The sequence below is a fragment of the Nicotiana tomentosiformis genome, chromosome 3 (assembly GCF_000390325.3).
Source record: "Nicotiana tomentosiformis chromosome 3, ASM39032v3, whole genome shotgun sequence".
Classification (NCBI taxonomy): Eukaryota; Viridiplantae; Streptophyta; class Magnoliopsida; order Solanales; family Solanaceae; genus Nicotiana; species Nicotiana tomentosiformis.
Window position 1 is genome coordinate 90,643,176 of NC_090814.1, and position 18,684 is coordinate 90,661,859.

Sequence of the window (18,684 nt, forward strand, 5' to 3'; positions counted from 1 at the left end):
CCAAATAAGAAAAAATTTAATAAGTAAAATATTAGTTGATTTTTAAGTACTAAATATTGAAAAAATAATCAAATGACTATTATACATGTACATGACCGCTTCCTAAAATGGTTTTCTTAAAGTCACAGTCTCACGCTTTGAGTGACAATATTAGACCCAGCACGAAACTCGCTTCCCTCTTCTTCATCAGTCCGTCACTATACACCACAAAGAGGAATTAAGAAAAAACTAAGTAGAATTTGCACAAAAGAGTTTGATTTTTAAACACCACCTTCGGGCAGGTATAAATCCACTGTAAAATCTCTGTTCTTTCTATTTTCACTCCTCTGTTACTTTTATTGCTAAGATTCTTGATGACCCTTTTCGAATTTTTGATAAAAAGCTTAGGTTTGAGAATGAATAAAGGAGGGGTTGGTGGTGGAAGTGGTGGAGGGGGCGGACCTACTGCCGCGGCGGCGGCGGCCGCAGCTCAAAAGCAGAAAAGCTTGCTTCAGAGAGTGGATGCTGATATTGGCAATATTGTTGACAATTTTAGCTTCCTTGTTAACGTTGCACGGGTACATATCTCCATTTCCTTCACCTTCTCCCTTTTCACATGTATACACACTGAAAAACAGATCCAAGATTTTTAAACCAGCGGGGGTACCAAATAGAGATAGCCCATTATCCCAATGTGACAATGGGTGTAGGTTTTTTCAACTGTTTATATTCTGAGTTTATGGCCTAAAATCTGTACCATCACTGTATACTCATGGTCTAAAATTAACCTCAGGTTGGAATACACACACCCAAAATTGGAAGATACAGATCAAGAATCTATTACTAACATATATATGAATCTCAATCCTGGAAATATAGCACCCCACTTTCCTTTACTACCCTGGACTTCGATACATTTAGAAATAATGAAGAAAAATTAAGTTTTTAGCATTAGAATTTCACACTTGTACAAGTCCGTTCGTCGGGGGACAAAGGCAAAAACAAGACTTTTTTCCTAATGGAGGGATAATATTAGACCAAAAGTTTAACGGAAGGCAAAGTTTCTCTTTCGAATAGTACAGTAGCAAATTTGATCCTTTCCTTTCTTATTATTACTTCCTTGCAGAATCTTAAATAGATGTTCGCCCGAAGAAAAGTCAAATGATTTTTAAAATTTGTTCTTTTTTAGATATGATCTTCGTGAACGATTAATGGGTTAACCTTTGAGATGGTATGGATTGGAGAAAAGGAAAAAAGTGTACAGCAATTTCCGTCTTGAACACTTCTTTTGCTGCTTATTTGTTAGATTGCGGCTCTAGATGCCATTATGCTAGATTCAAACTGTTAAAGTGAAATTAGGAGATATATTTGTTTATCTTCTTGCAGATGATTAATGCATTTGTTTTTCACTTGATGACAACTGCTTATAATAGGTCAATGATCCACCTGTCAGAAACTCGCAAGAAGCATTTATGATGGAGATGCGTGCATCTCGAATGGTGAGGATTTTTTCTTCTCAGTTGTACATAGCTCTGATGTTCAATGAGATGTACATCTCAAATTACATGTGAATGTGCATATAAAAAGAATACATTTTGTATTAGCAAATCGACAATATTCATTGCAGGAAAAGTGGCCTACTGACCTGAATTTACATATTGCAAAAACTTTATCTTTTGGTGCTCTTTTATTGAAATATGGCTGAACAGCGGAAACAAAGGCCATCACCATGTTAAAATGGTTCTGTGATTTATGGTGTTTTACTCATTATCCACTTCTTGTTATACCACATATACTTAGAATTCTCAAACTGGCAAAGAACCTAGGTCTTTGTGTTTTTTAAACGGAATCTCCACTTTTGAGTAAAGAATTTAGGTTAAAGTCTCTCTGTCTCTTCTCAATTCTCATAGCTTCGGTGCATTTTTTGTGAGTGCTAGTCAGCTATCATCATTGAACAGCTTGTTCTCCTCTACGTTTCTGCATCAAGTAAGACTTGATGTGGTTTTATCCTTTTTGAGTTGATGCAAAGACCAAATTCACCAAGATGCATAGATTTTAATCTATTGAATTATGCTCCTCTTTCATTACTGTCTCTGTTGCTTTAATGCTGCGACTATGTTGGCTTGAGTCGGGGGTCTATCGGAAATAGCCTCTCTACCTGCACAAGGTAGGGGTAAGATTGCGTACACACTACCCTCCCCAGACCCCACTTGTGGGATTACAGTGGGTTTGTTGTTGAATTATGCTTGAATCAAAGCTGCTTTCAAAAACAGTATTATCCTATTCTTATATGCCTTTTTCTCTCTCATATAGTAATTGTATTGGATGCGTAAACAACAGGTCCAAGCAGCTGACACACTGCTTAAGTTGGTGTCAGAGTTGAAGCAAACAGCTATATTTTCAGGATTTGCATCTCTAAATGATCATGTGGAGCAGAGAACAGAAGAATTTACTGAACAGGTTGAGAAAACAGAATGCATGTTATCTAGAATTGGAGAGGAAGCAGCTGCTAGCCTTAAGGAGCTTGAATCACATTATTATTCTTCTGCAGAAAGAACCAGTAGTCTGCCTTCTTACAGCCAAGAAACAATGCCCTGAAAATGGCTCTACCACCATTTATACTTTCCCTTCGATCTGTCCTTTCTCTATTTCCGCTCCCGCTCTATCGGCTGGGGATAATGTGGCAAGAACTTCAGCTGTTGGCCCCCGTCCTCTTGCTAAGTATATTTGTCTTCCTTGAAGGTGTACGTACCATGAGGTTATTGGACAAACGATCTCTAATGATGAGAAATTCAGTTTGTTTCCAACTTACTATTACTCCAAAACCTTTCAGTTGTATTTGTTATTATCCGTCGACTACATTCTATTCTAAGGAAAATTAGGGGTACCAATTATAGTGGAGGGAGCATAGTTCAAACTTTTACAGCTACTCTTTTGCCTCTAGGCTTCTACATAAAGTAAATCCAAAGATAGGTATTAGTTATCCCAGGATTGTTATCCCACCTTCTTATAGGGATAAAAATAATACTAAATTGTGGTATAATTGATTTCATAATTAGTTATACAACTATTTTGCCTCTATGTCTTTTAAAGGCAGGGTACACTTTACCCTCCCCGACCCTACTTGTGGGAATACACCGGATATGTTGTTGTAGTTATACTGTTATTTTATCTCAATCAAATGTGGGATCAACTCATTTCAAATTTAATTTCGAGATTAATTATCCCTTATTTTTTGTACCAGACGAGCCCTTAGAGAATCTCTTTTTTGCCTTACCTCAAACCGGAGAACTCTTCCCTTCAAAGATGATTGTTACCTCCGGTCAGAGGCTGAGCCTCTCCGCCTCTTTTTTGCCCTAACAAGCAAGCCGGAGAACTCTTCCCTTCAAAGATGATTGTTTAACCTCCGGTCAGATGCGGAGCCTCTGCCTCTGCCTATTACGGGTTCGGATGAATCTAGTAGCTTTGATTCAAATCATGTATTTGTCCTAAAATAATTATTAAATATATATAAATTATTAATTTAGAACCCAATAATTTAAAAGAATTAGAATTCCGAACCTATAAACTTGAAATATTAGCTCCGCTTCTGCCGCCAATATTGCACTTCGTTGTGGTAATTACATATTACGTTATCCAAATATATTTCAAAGGTCAGATTTCCAAAATTGATCGCTCTTGCCTCTTGGGCTCTACTACCATATTCTTACACCATCAAGTTAGCCTACAAGAGGTTTGACTTTTCATAGCAAATTAGCCATAGTAGAATTAGATAATCAACCTGCTATATTTTCAGATGAGAAAACAAAACTAAACTGGGAGGACACTACAACAGCTGAAGAGTTTCTACCTAGTCTTAAAAACTTCAAAACAAGTGCAGGTACACAACTAGTGTATTCCTGATATCGTTTTGGTAGGGTGAAAGGGGTTTGGAGGGGAACAGGGTTTCATAAGCAAAGGTCCTGTTAACAAGAGATCTTTATATGCCCGACCAATTTAATGGGACTTCACGTACTCCTGAACAATATGCAGACCCTCAGTCTCTTCTCCATAATCCTGCAAAATTATCAGAAGATTGAATAAGATAGAGAAACCCCTTATCTCTTTTGGCAACATATCAGGTTCTATTTATTTCAGCATTTGCAAAAAAAGAAATCTAGTCCAAGTCATTTTTCCTTCAATTATAGGAGGATATGGAACCAAATTATACACATGCTAGAAAAAGATTATGATGCACAGCAGTTCATGGATATACCTTCACAACAACACAGCCGCAGCCAACCACCTTCCTCGCTTTCCCTTCAGAATCAATCTTACACAACTGTAAACAAAGCCCAACAATAAGTTCACAAAAAAAAAGACCGAAAGTTTATATACTCCAATAATTAACATGTCACGTGAAAATGTACATCGAGATGAGTCAAGAAGTTAATTTGTATCTCTCCTGTGCAGCCAACTCCCTTAAAAATGACAATCCATAAATCCAGTGTTTTTTTTTCTGAATGATCGAGAAATTCTAGAGCCTACCCCTCTCCACTAAATAACAGATTTTGTCCACAGCAAGGTTCGAACCTATGGCATGCACCTAACAGACTTGTCCGCGTTGCGCTCTTACCACTAGACAATCAATAGGTAAAAACAATACATATTCCAGGTCATTTTCAAAATCAGAAGGTAACAGTGGTAGACAGTAAAACTGAGAGTCTTATAGCTAAAAAGTAGCAAGTAGCAACCATAAGTAAAACTTACACCAGCCCATTCGCCAAGAGTTTTTGCATTCGGCACCGTAATCAAACTGACATTGTGATCAGCACAGAGTGCTTTGACCAATTTGACATAATCTGGCTGATCACAGTCCTCTGCTAACACACAAAGTTGTGCAGCATGCTTCTCAATCACCTTTGCACCTTCATGAAGTCCCCGAGCTAGGCCTCCATGAGCCTTAGACTTCCTCAGCACCAGCTGCAAAGCCAGTCATGATGTCCATGGGCTCTCCAAGTGCTGGAGCAGGAGTCTCGGCAACAGCAACTGCAACATCCTCTCTACAATCGAAGGGAGTATTAAGTAGAGAACCTTATGGGTAAGTTAAAGGAAGCGAAAAACTAAAAGAGCAAAATTGATTAAGCAACTAATAACTTTCCAATGTGGCATGACTAATGGAAGAAAAGTAAAAAAAAACAAATGTCCAGTTTCTGCAAAGGCAAGCTGGAAGGGATATCCCTATCCATTAAGTGCTACATTACATGAAACTTTGGAGACAGTTTAACTTAGAATACCAAGTCCAATGTAAGGTTTGCCAGGGAATAAAGATACCTCCCGTGACTTGAAGTTTCAGAATATATGCTGATTTTCAAAATTTATGACTAAACTAAAATATTTACATGACATATAACAATGTCTGATACAGGCTGAGAACAGTAGTGGATCAAGAATTTAAATTTTATGGGTTCAATCTTTAAGCCTTTTAGCATTGAACCCATTATATTTTTAAAGTTATAGGTTCTTATCTACTATTTCTTGCAATTTCAGCAGGTTCAGCTGGTACCGGTACTCTACATCAGCCTCTGGCTGAGAACTATTTTTTTACTTGTTAGTCGAGAACTGTTATCGATGGCTCATTGTACAATTTTCAGAAACAAGGAAAGGAATGCCACTCCATATAAACCAAAGCCTTCGTGGTGAGTCTTTCTACTTGCTGTTTAAGTTTTACATCTACTTAATAAAAAGCTGGAGGGAGATCTCATGATATTCATGTTAAATAAAGAAAGGAACTGATAAAGAGATGCTATGGAAGGATGAAGATGAAGGAGGAGAGCAAAGGAGAATGCAAGAAGAATTTCCCCGAGAGCTGATGACCGTCTCAAGTCATTATCAAGACTTGATAGGTTCCCTAAAACTATAGATTCTCAACAAACTTATCCTACACTGACATACAAATTGCTAACCAACCTAAAAAGACTCCAAGCAAACACAGGACCTAATTTGAGCTTAAAAGAATAATTCAAATAGCACTCTGATACACATACAAAAATAATTGCACACTAAGTTGCAAAAACTACTCGTAAAGCAGATCAAATACTTAAATCAAGTTGTGCACTTCTGAGTTTTCACTTGTGTCTACAAGAACATTTAGAATCAAGTAAACTATAATTTGACAATAAAATTAAGGGAATTAATAAAATTCCACTTACCCTGACATTTTTCGAGCAATATGGTATACCAAAAGATCTGCAACCTGTTCCTCTCAAAGTAAAACACGGAACTTAGTCAGGTAAATAGAATCAATAATAGACTCCATAAACCCTCATCCCAAATATACCGTGCATATCCTGATCCAACATTTGGGTGCCAAATACTACTAATTTTAACAAGGGCTACATCCTTAGTACGCATATATATATTTTAAAAAAATACCAGTGTCTATAAATCGAAGTGTGAAAATCCCAGAAATAATATTATGCAATGAGTAAAAGATCTAAGTTACGACTTCCCATAAAACAAAAAGAAAAAAGAAACGTAAAAATGCATCTTGAAGTATAAAGATGGTAACTTTTTGCCAAGATTTAGCGATGGTAAAAAAAAGGGTCACCTCAAAGAATGTAGATGTGAAGCGCAGCTATTGGTGAATGGTAACGAGGGGAAGAAGACTATAGGAAAGATTTATATGAGATGACCACTTTGAAGTTTGAACCCTAAAGTAGTGACAGTCTAAATTACTAAACTACCCTTTTCGTAATTTTCTTTTAAAGTCGCATTTTTGGTCCCTCAATTATTGTAAACTAGTAATGAAAATAACGAAGAAATCAAAAGGAATTAAAATGGACAGAAAACACACTAATAAAAATGAAGAGGCATAAGACACACCAAAAACTGAAAAGACAACACATTAAATATAAAATAAAGCCAGATAAAACAACCAAAATACTTAGTTACCTCTTTCAAACTAAAATTTTGACAGTTACTCTATCTCGAGAGATCAAGTAATGTCAAATTTACCACCAAAATTCAGAATAAGACGATGATGAAGTCTGTTGGGACACCATATTTATCATTCCATACTTCTTCAACAAATAAGAAATGGAAGGAGAAGAGGGACGTATTTGGTGCTAACAAAATGTTGCAACTTAGGCCCAAGAAAATTATGCATATCTAACATTCAAAGAAAATAAATTAATAGCCAAAAGCACTAAAGAAAACATATATAACGATGGCATTAAAGCTTACACAAAAAAAAAAAGCTCTCCTTATTATTTTAGACTCGTAATATGATTTCAACAACTTGCTAACTTAAGAAAAATACATTAATAATAACTCACTGTTGCAATTAGTAAATTGGCACAAAAAATACATTAATAATAAAATACCATTAGAGAACGTACACACATGAATGCCTAAAATCTTGATGTGGCTATGACCCAACAAACTCCAAATACCTTTGAGCCAAATTCAGAAACCTCTTATTTTCGGAAGAACAAAGGCGTGATTTTTATTCCCCACTGAAAGCGAAAGCCAAAGCTTAATTGGGTAGTGTCTTCCTGTTGATTGGAATATGTTTATTTCTTGTGTGTTTCAAATGTTTTCGACTTTCATCATAACTGCCATATCAGTTTTATGGTGTTGACGAATATTTTATCTGTATTTAAAGTTGTGCACCAATTAATACAGTTTAATAACATTAACTATAGGGAAGAAGAAAGATAATCAGAATTTGTGGAGACTTTAATGCTTTTTAAAGTAAAATTTTGAATAGGAAAAGACAGTTCAACCACGTGCCACTATAATTTAAATCCAGTAGTTCTAACTGTATATTTCAGCAACTGAAGTGTTGCAACTAATACATTTTTTTGTTGGTAAAAAATATAGATATTTATACGTAGAAAAATAACAAAAGAGGCAAAAAATTGACAAAAAAGATGAATGTCTTTCCAAGCCAAAGAGAGGTGTCAAGTCATCACTCTTTGTCCCTCCTTTATATATATATATATATATATATAGCTATATATAGATATAGATATATGTGTCTCTTTCTAGGTTTCAATTGATAATTATATTACTTCTTTTAATCTCTTGATTTTTCTTTTGTTTTAGTTTTTTATAACATGGATAATTGTCATTTGACAATCAAAAAATGTAAAAAAAAAAATTAATTGTAGCTCGAAAATAAATCTTTACATACCTTTATCAGATAATATATTAATGTTTGTGCAATAATATCTTATTTAAGTTATTTTTTTCATAATTATTTATGTATATCGTTCAGTAATACTAAACATATTTATTAAAAAATCAAGTACTTACACTTAGTATAATTTTAAAACTAATGTAAAAGTAAACACGAGGAGAACACCTTAGAGTCTTGCACCATTTACAGATCTTGTTAGTTGATCTTAAATTTATATATGTTTCTCTTCAAGAATAAAAGAAAGAGTAATTACCTAGAATCTTGCTGATAATTCATTTGGTTTGGAGCTTTTGTGTCCAAAATCTTGTCTCTCAAGTCTTCTTTGGGTTATAATTTAAATAAGACGTTGTAATTATTTGGTTAAAATTCGTTTCTTTACTTTAAAAACTTAGCCAACGGTAGCGATGGTTCAAAATAAATTACACCTCTTCAATTAATTTTTTTAATAAATAGGGTATTTAAAAAAGGGTAATTTGGTAATTTAACAGTAGCACCTATTGAAACCAAACCAAATAGAAAATAACGGTAGTTACATTAGTGACTAATTATTTGAAGGATTACACCCCCTTTAAATAAATTTGTTGTTTTATTAATTTAGAAGGGATACAATATTTGTAGTTACTCTATAAAAGAGAACACAACTTTTAGAAGAGGCACTTTAAATTAAATTTTCTTTTCTTTATTTAAATATTATTTAATATTAATTTTAGATATCTAAATAAGATATTTGGGTTATTTAAAAGGGTAATTCAGTAATTAAACTTTAATTTTAATTTTCATCCTTGTATTTGTGATATATAACACGAATTTCTTCGGTTCATTGCTTTTTACTACGCCCAGCATTTGGCCTATCAAGTGGTCCACATCATCAAATGCATTTACATTCTTTGGCTAAGCAAATTTATATAAGAGTTTAAGTCTGTATCTCTGTTGTATTGGTTCATGCTTAATGGTTCTGTGGTTGTATTATCATAGCAATGGAAGAACCATAATATAGGTATCTTGTTATTTGAATTATGCTAATTGTTAAATGTTGAAAATTTCTGGGCTTTATCTTTTCCTCCATCATATTTAAGATTTTTTTTCTGGTAGGTTTCTTTTTTCAGGTGTGTTAGTTTGTTGTGTTAACGGTTAACTTTTATTCTGATTTGAGGATACATATTGATATGCCAGCTTATTGAAGTTATACTTTTTTTTTGTTAACTTTGCTAGCCTCTAAAGGGGCTTTGGAGCAATGGTAAAGTTGTATGCGACTTATAGGTCATGGATTTTAGTCACGTAATCAGCCACTGATGCTTGTACGAGGGTAGGTTGCCTACATCACGCCCCTTAGGGTGCGGCCCTTCCCCGGACCCTTTTTTTAACTTTGCTACCCTCTGAAAACTACATGTGGGAATTTGGGAAGGTTTTTATTCGCGACATCAACTTAACCTCTCTTGAAGTGCAACTTAGATAACATAATTTTTTGGTAACTACAAGAACAAATGTATTTCATGGTCTACAAAAATGTTGCAGAATTTTAATGTTAGGGACATGTATTCTTCATTTTGTGTTCAGTGTTCTCTAAGATGGAGAATTTTATTTACCATACTGAAATAAGCATACAAAATTTCCAACTCCCTATGACTAGTGATAAAAATGCACCAAAAGCATTTCAAGTCACTTAGTTGATCTCTGCAGTAGGTTTGTTGCTGAGGGTGATATAAACCTTTTTCAGTTTTTAATAAAACTTTTAGCTCTCCAATATGATATCTTTCTTCTACTGCTGCCTCTGGAAATGTGTGAAGCGAGATCGAGTCTGTAATTCTGCTAAGCCGTACTTTTGGATCTCATAAAATACTCCTTTATCAGTTTTGAGAAGAAAGAATCCTCTCTTTCCAATAGCTTTGCTGGTGAATCATATTCAGCTATTCTTCCTGTTCAAGGACAAGTGAAGGAATTCACACAGTTAGGATCGACAAATTGACAGCTTATTCAATTCAAGAGGATATAAAGACTTTAAATGCATTAAAAATCTTACCTTCATTCAAGACTAAGACAAGATCGCTATTAATGACTGTATGGATCCTGTGTGCTATTGTGATAACTGTTCGATTTCTGAACTCTTGACTGATGATCTTTTGTAACACTGCATCAGTTGCAGCATCAACTGATGCTGTTGCTTCATCTAGAATGAGAATGCTGCTTTTCTTTAGCAAGGCTCGTCCGAGACAGAAAAGTTGCCTTTGACCTACACTCCAGTTTTCTCCGTTTTCAGCCACTGTGAAACTGACCACATTAGTAGCTTTCAATAAGGAAATACGCCATAGCTTTCATCAGAAAAGGCCGTGGCTTAAATTACTACTCCTGGCGGTGTTTGATACTTGTAGTCTAAAACAAATTATAGATATTTGTGTGGCTGTAAATCAATTCATTAAGAGTAAAGTGGAAATTCTAAAGATAAATTGTTTCTAAATAAGGAAAGGTGTCATTCTTTTTGGTAATGACTCAAAAAGGAAAGAGTGTCACAAGAATTGGGATGGAAAGAGTATTAATTAAGAAATTTATAGGCTGACCTGAAGATTCTAGCTTTTCTGGCTTTGCACGCATTATATCACCAAGTTGGCATTTGTCCAGAGCCTGAGAAAAGAAGATCACTGTACATTATTCATATCCAAATCACTAATGCTTAAGTTGATTTCAACTTTTTCCTTGACTGGATGATGGAAATTGGTTAAAGTTTACATTCCAATAATTTAGACTTTGCAAAACAAGAACAAGATCAATCAAAGGAGTTAACAAGATACATTTTCTTTTGACTTGTTACCATGCAAAGATGTTGATTTATATGACAATATGTGGATTTAAGTGGACACACTTTTACATAATTATTTTGTTAGAAATAAAGCCCAAAAATCGGAGTACTAGCGTCTTGCATCATTATGGATTGTGCATAATTGTTTGTGTAATGTTCAGTGCAATAAGTACCTCCCAGATTTCAGTATCAGAGTGCTGTGCTAGTGGATCTAGGTTTCCTCTAACTGTTCCGTCGAACATTGTTGGATCTTGAGGAATAATACTAAGCCTTGACCTCAAATCATGAAGACCTATCTTGCAAATATCTATATTGTCAATGATAATGCTTCCTTCTCTGGGTTCTACGATCCGGAAAAGGGCTTGAGTGAGGGTTGATTTACCACTTCCTGTCCTGCCCACAACACCAATTTTCTTACTTCCTGGAAATGTGCATGTGATGTTTTTCAAAACAGACGGGAGGTGTTCAGCATATCGTATCTGCAGATATAGGTATTGCAATAATATCAGATGGTGCAAGTTTTAAGCCAATCATGCTAAAAAAAGAAGTAAAGATATCGTGCATCGAAGCAAATCTCATAACTGAGTCTAGTTTTATCTAAAGGCATGTGACTGTTGTCATTACCTGTAAATTTTGGAAGGAAATTGTTCCAGTTTCTGGCCAGGTGCTTGATAGTCTGCAATTTTCAATCACGAGGGGTGCTTCACTGGCGAGGTCTGAATACTGGAGAATCCTTTCAACTGATATCATTTTGTTTTCAGTACCGCAAATATTCCATATTACTGCAGCTTGTGAATAGTTCAAATAGATGCCGTATGTTACTGCTAATCCTGCAATGCCTGTAGAAAATAAAGCAACATCAGTTTCCTCCTATGGTAAATAATATGCGTTTGACATCTTGGTTTCCTACTTCTGCTCTAAATAACATAAAGAAAAGCCTAAGTTATTTCTGATTCTTACTTGGATTTATAATTCCTTCGGGGAGTGTGACTAGCAGAACAAGGAAGAAGGCAAAAACAAAAGTAGAAAGCTGATTCAGTCTAAAAGATAGCCATTCTTGTGCTGATATATTGTGGAACCATGGCCTTGAATGACCATCTATGAGACTAAGGTTTGCATGAGCAAAGCGATCTTTTTGGTTGAAAGCACGAATTGTTGCTGCTCCTGACAGTGATTCTGCAAAGTGATGGAGGATTGGAGCTCTTTGAACTCCAGATAAACGAGCAAGTTCCCTTGCGGTTGGTATGTAGTATTGCTGGCATTTTTAACAATAATATATCTTAAAAGGAAATCTTTGGAAACTTAAGAAACACAAAGTGTGTTGATCCTTGATCTTTAGATAAATTTTGCTAGTATTCATTTATCATGTAAAGAAAAACTTTTAGAAAGGTGACTAAATTAGAGCAGCGAGCTTGTTTTATCACTGCGCCAGCCTCCCCTAACTTGACCACTAGAGTACTTTTCCCAAAACAAGCTACCAACTTCTTGTTTAATAAGTATATGAAATCTAAACATGTACAGCTTACTTACCTGGTACCAGACATAAACTGCTGTTATTGGAATAAAGAGGACAAATACTTCCCATGCGACCTGCGACATGACAGCAATTGTCCCAAGAAGCTGAATAATGGAGAGGGCACACCAACCCAACTTGAGTGCAATTTCCAAGTCCACAACACTTTGGTCGGTGGATGCCTGTTCATGTTATAACATGTTTTTCAGTGATTGATCCAATATAATTGCTTTAAACTGAATTTCAGCCTTAAGTTCTCTAGGTTATGGCAAGATTTTAGACATTTTACTGTGTTTTTGTCAAGTTACTATCTTGATTATCTGATTCTGATATTTTTCTGCATATTAACTTGTGAGTTACAGTTGGTTGAGAGGATAAATTCAGATATTCGTGTCTATGCAGGATAACCAAAACTACCCGGCTATTAGTACGTATGCTGTATGAATACTTAGATAAATCCACACCTCATTCAGATTAAGGGAAGTACACTACAGCTGATCGATCTTCTGTCCTAACGTATCAGCAAATTTTGAGTTACTTACGCGGTTTAAGATTCTTCCAGTAGGAGTAGAGTCAAAGAATGACATAGGAGCGTGAAAGATGCTGTGCAGCATGTTGCTAAAGAGCTTTTCTGCTGTTTGAAGGCCTGTTATAGCCACAAATGATGCCCGCACTAGCACGCAAAGGGAACTTCCAACAGCGAGAAGCACATAAACAAAAAGTATGAAGTTCATCTTCTCAGCTATTGGTGCTACATCATCACCTGTGGGACATGCCGATGCCATCCAGTAGTTGCTGGCTATCTGAAGCACTTGAAATGATGATTGCGCTATAAGAATTATTGGGACAAAGGCACCACCTTTCACAGAGGTCAAGTAAGAATAGTAAACTTCCTTTCCAATGCTTCCTTTGACTCTCTCCTCATCCTGCACAAGTCTTCCATCCTTTTCTGGTATCTCTACACAGAGACTGTGTTCTGAATCCTGCTTAGTTTCTGTAATTATGTTACTCTCTGTATCCATCTCACTACCAGTAATTGCTTTTTCAGATATTCTACTTGAGCTTTCAACTGTTAATATTGATTCTAAAGCCTGGTTGTGTGCTCCAACTAGAACTTCAAATCCAATATTTTGTTTCAGTAGTTCTTCAAAAGTTCCAGCTTGTGCAATTCTTCCATTTTGCATCACCTGTTGATATTAAGGAGTTAGATTCTGGAATTAAAAATTTGCAACTCAGAGTCTTGAATTTTGGTCAAAATTCTGTAAATCTTAAGAAGCATGAAGTATTTTCCATAAGAGTCTCCCTATTATTGTTTATCTTGAATAGGCAACCTCCAAATATTTAGAAATGTATAAAAAAAATCCAGCTTGTTTGGAACTGTGCAACATGTATACACTTGATGTGTTCATGTAAACATTTGTATATGCTAAAAGCTCTCAAAATTCTTCTGTCTGAATCATCAACAGAATCACTGTATAGGCAGATCATTGTTTTGTGAGGGTGATGCTTTCTATTACTTAAATGACATTAATTAAGTGCATCAATGGAAAACTTTGAAACTTGTGCCATTTTCCTGCATACCAGAATGAGATCTGCTGCAGGAAGAAACTCAACTTGGTGTGTAACATAAAGTATGGTCTTGTCCTTGAGAACCCCCCTCAAGCACTCCTGCACCACGTGGAAAATGTATAAATATAGTACTACTTAAGTACCATAACATTACCTTCACACTAGATGGATAGTGAGGTTTTTGAAAATCCAATCCCAGAATTGTTCTTTGATAGACATGCTTAACTACTCACCTGAAAGAGCTGCGTGCCTGTGTGAGCATCAACGGCACTGAAAGGGTCATCGAGCAGATATATATCAGCATCTTGGTAAGCTGCACGAGCGATTTGTATTCTTTGCTTCTGACCTCCGCTCATATTTATCCCTCTTTCTCCAATTTCTGTAAGATCACCGGCAGGGAATAGTTCAAAATCTTTTTTCAGCGCGCATGCTTCAACTGTTCTGTCATACTTAACACTCTCATAAGTTTTTCCAAATAGAATATTCTCCTTGATATTTCCAGTAAGTATCCAAGGAGACTGAGGAACATATGCCACTTCACCGCTGATCTTCACATTCCCCGACAATTTTGGCATCTCTCCTAGTACACAAGAGAGCAAGCTTGACTTTCCTGATCCAACAGTGCCACAAATTGCCACCTTCATTCCCCTCTTAACTTGTAATTCTATTCCATCAAGGGTTGGGGGAGTTCCTGATTCTGTGTCCCAGCTGAATTTCCCACTCTTTATCTCAACCCCATATTGCGTTTCAGCTTTAGGAACAAATTCAACTGCATCGGGTTGAATCTCATCTTCCTGCAGGTAGGAAGCAACTCTATCAGCAGAAACTTTTCCTCGTGCTATGACATTTAGCAAATCTGGCAAATTGAATATAGGATCTTGAAGCATCCGAAATGTGGCCAATGTAGATAAGACCCTGCCTGCAGTCAGTGGTATGCCCATCATAACACATCCGGAAAAGGTTGCCACAGAAATAAATGCAGGTGATCCCCAGAAGAAAAAATCAGATAAGGCTGACAATCTTAGTGATTTCCACAGCCAATTATGTTCCACCTTTCTTAAGATTTCCAACTTATGGAGATAATAACTATCCCATGCCTGAAGTTTAATAGTCTTCATATTTCGCAGAATCTCTGAAGTAGATTTCATTCTTTCATCCTTGGATTCCATTATCTTAGTTTGATATCCCTTTTGGATCCTTGTCAGGGGTACGTTGGCGGTCATCACTATCAGGGTTGCCCCTAGCGCCACAAGTGCCCCGTTCCCTAGATTCATGTGTAAAACATAGATTGCCAATGATATCTGGATGGGTAACATCCATATTGAGTTAAGGTGCCATATAAAATCCGTAATCCTTTCGACATCTACGCTCATGTAGTTGATTATCTCTCCACTCGTGTAGCTTTGGTGTGATTGACTTGATAAAGCTAGGCCCTTTTGGTAAATGTGAGATATCAGAGCAGCTCTGAGCCGAAGGCTTAGTTGCCGAGCTCCAAACATCCACTGCCTTTGTGTTGTTGTCTCAACCATTTTTGCACAACAAAAAGCTAGTGCTAAAAGATAGCCATTTTGTAACCCCCGAAGTTCCTTTTCATTGAGGAAAATTACAAAGTCATTCATAAGGTATGGACCAACATAAGATGATCCTGCACTAATGACTGCAAAGAGCGCGTTGATTGCTGCTTTCTTCCTTGCAAATACATAAATGGCCTTATATATAGATGGGTTTGTGGCTCCATTCCTTCCCTTTACGTACTTCAGGCTTTCATCAAAGGAATCAGATAGAAATTTTGCAGAGTCCCTGAAGTCAATATCGGGGATTTCATCCTGATCAAGGGGTTTCTTGATTCCAACTTCAAATAGTGGATTGAGCCAAGAAAAGGTGATCAGTTGGAGAAGACTAGCTTTTCCATATGTACTGTCCCTTTTGTCTTCTGGATGCTTTTCATTCTTCCCATTTAAAAGTGGCTCAGTTGTACTGTCCGAGATGTCAAGAATTATGCCTGTCTTCCCTCTGATTGAGATACCGAGAAGACAGGCAGATGCAATAAGACCAATGATGTCCACATAGTCTGCAAGTCCTAGATGTTCATCACTAGTGATGGCAAAATGGGCATCCAAAATCGCACGAGCAAAATATATAAAGAAGCTGGAAATCCACCAGATTCTAAGGACCCAAGGAAAGTTGTTTATTTTCCTACTCCGACTTCTGTAGAGCACGAAAAATGAGACTGCCCATGATGTTGATTGCAGAATCTCAGAGGAAAGAACTGGAAGTTTGAATTGGCAGTGAGCACCATTTCTCTTTTGCAATATCAAGAGCATTATGAGATGAGTGCTCGATAACACAGTCGTGCAAATAATGCTAAATATGTAGGAGTAGGAAACACGGAATTCTGTTCCAACAGTGTACTTCTGATCAACTGTCATAACCTTCTTTCTGCATTTGCATAGTAGTGAATCCAGCAGTAAGATTCCTAGGAATCCAAGAAAGACAATGATGCTGGCATCCTCCCACAAGCAGCGCGACATTGGTTGCAGCCACGCACTCTTCAATTCGGGGAAATTTGTATCTGCCATTGAAAAAGAAGAAGCATCATCTCATCAATATAAAGCAGACAAAACTATACTCCAACTAGCTAGCATCCATTTTTTCCGCAGTCCATGTTAAATTTTTCATCAACTTCTATCCTCATCACTTGATATTTTATTCAGTTAAATGCACTTCATCACTCTATCCTCATCACTTGATATTTTATTCAGTTAAATGTTGCCTCGTGACCAAGAGGTCATAGGTTCGAGCTGTGCAAACAGTCTAATATGCAGAAATGCATGGTAAGAATGCGTACAATAGACCCTTATGGTCCGGTGCTTCCCTAGACCCCGCGCATAGCAGGAACTTAGTGTACCGGGCTGCCCTATTACTGCTTTTATTTAGACTTTAACATGCAGTTTCTTGATTTTTTTTTCTTTTCTTATCTCAGGTAGAACAATAACTGCTAATTAATGCTCATAAATTCATGAATCTTTACCACTGTGTTTTCTCACGAAGAAGGAACAGTTAACTGAATCTTGATTCTAACTTGCTCTGCTAAAATGTTCATTTTTATTATGGAAAGCGCATAACATCACATGCTTTAGTTCGCCAGGTTCTTCAATAGAATCAAATAACTTTAACCTTTTTCAGCTCATACTTATCAAAGCTTACAAATATATAATTGTACATCTCAAAAGATGGCAATAATATGGAGAGTTTGGCATGTTAGTAGACTGACATGCATGCAGTCTAAACTAAGATCCTTCTGAAGAGAGTTTGATTTTGGAACTTCTAACGGCAGCCCGGTGTACTAAGCTCCTGTGCGGGGTCGGGAAAGGGCCGGACCACAAAGGTCTATTGTACGCAGCCTTACCATGCATTTCTGCAAGAGGCTGTTTCCACAACTCGATTAGCAACAACTTTACCAATTACGCCAGAGTTCCCTTATGATTTTGGAACTTCTAACGTCTATATATGCAACAGATCAAACAACAGAACTCTCAAGAAAGAAAATATAGAAAATAAGGAAAAAGGGCTTAATTTACTTGCTGTATTAGGGAGCTTGGAGATGGATTCTAACACCACAGTTTCCTTCCCCCAGTCTCTCTTTACTTGTTATAAAAGAGAAATGAAAAAAGCTTATGGAAGTCTGGGATCCAATGCTATATTTATACAAGAAAACAAGCCTTGAGTTAAGACTTCTAACCATTTGTATTAGTATATTATAAATTTACCCTTAAATACACTGAAAGTGTGAAGTTTTTTCTACTATCAAATTATTTATTAAATACTCTATATATAACTACCTATAAAAAGTACGTAATAGAATGTAAGCGTCATATTTGAAATGTGATGAGAATATATGACCTAATCATCCCACTAGTCTAAAAGTTAAGGAAGGGTTGGTTAGGAGGCAATATATGGTTTAAAGTATAGTAGATTAAAGTGTATGACCTAATCATCCCACTAGTCTCTAACTCTACTTATATATTTACTGACATTAGAATACAAAAATTTAAAATAAGACAGAGACTGGTGTCTGTATGCTTTTATCAGACTAAGGAAGCAGTTTCAGAAATTTCTATGTCGCTACCAACTTTTGCTTTGTCCGTTTGTGTATAGAAAGAAAAAGAAAGGATGATGTGATTCAGAATACACTGAGTAATGGAACTTACATAATACTTGCTCTACAAGTCTAATTATTGGTTACAAATCCTTTTTAAAATTAATTATTATTTAACAGAATAGATTACTAGCTAGTAAACAACTTGAGTCCTTTAAGATGCTACCAGAGACCGAGTAACGTCTCTATGTATAAAATTATTTAAGTAGACCTGTAATTTTGGACAGGTGGAGCTAGGGGCACAACAGAATTCCCTTCGTCGTTAGTATATATACAAGGTCAAAATTAATTTAGTTCCCTTGATTTTTTGTTTATTTGTTACTATATTTTAAATCTCCTTGTTCTGACCAAAGTTGTTGTGGGCTTCGATGGAGTGAGCTTGCAATAATGTAGCAGCTGGCTTTATTTTTATATGATAAAAGAAACAAGCCTGTCTACCAACTATGACTTCAAAGTTAAAAACATTATTTTTCTAGTCTCATAACTTG

General features: G+C 36.1%; 2 protein-coding genes and 1 pseudogene across 3 annotated transcripts; 1 reads left to right on the forward strand and 2 right to left on the reverse strand.

Moving 5' to 3' along the window:
- Positions 1-139: 139 nt before the first annotated feature.
- Positions 140-2,873, forward strand: LOC104087184 (mediator of RNA polymerase II transcription subunit 22a-like). 2 transcript variants are annotated; one of them, XM_009591591.3, is made up of 4 exons: positions 140-281; positions 383-557; positions 1,413-1,478; positions 2,320-2,873. In XM_009591591.3, the coding sequence occupies exons 2-4, from the start codon at positions 396-398 to the stop codon at positions 2,575-2,577; spliced, it is 486 nt and encodes a 161-aa protein (XP_009589886.1). In that variant the 5' UTR covers positions 140-281; positions 383-395; the 3' UTR covers positions 2,578-2,873. The 2 variants fall into 2 exon arrangements, with proteins under 2 accessions (XP_009589886.1, XP_009589887.1); XM_009591592.4 differs by having other exon boundaries at positions 388-557.
- Positions 2,874-3,747: 874 nt separating this feature from the next.
- LOC104087183 (small ribosomal subunit protein eS12-like) lies at positions 3,748-6,314 on the reverse strand (annotated as a pseudogene).
- A 3,392-nt stretch (positions 6,315-9,706) lies between these two features.
- On the reverse strand, positions 9,707-17,775 carry LOC104087182 (putative ABC transporter C family member 15). The gene is made up of 11 exons (XM_009591590.4): positions 17,619-17,775; positions 14,271-16,609; positions 14,050-14,136; positions 13,011-13,655; positions 12,486-12,650; positions 11,916-12,210; positions 11,580-11,794; positions 11,129-11,434; positions 10,717-10,780; positions 10,182-10,421; positions 9,707-10,077 (listed from the first exon to the last, which is right to left on the reverse strand). Exons 2-11 carry the CDS (start codon positions 16,566-16,568, stop codon positions 9,971-9,973), a joined length of 4,422 nt encoding a protein of 1,473 aa, XP_009589885.1. The 5' UTR covers positions 16,569-16,609; positions 17,619-17,775; the 3' UTR covers positions 9,707-9,970.
- Between the last annotated feature and the right edge of the window lie 909 nt (positions 17,776-18,684).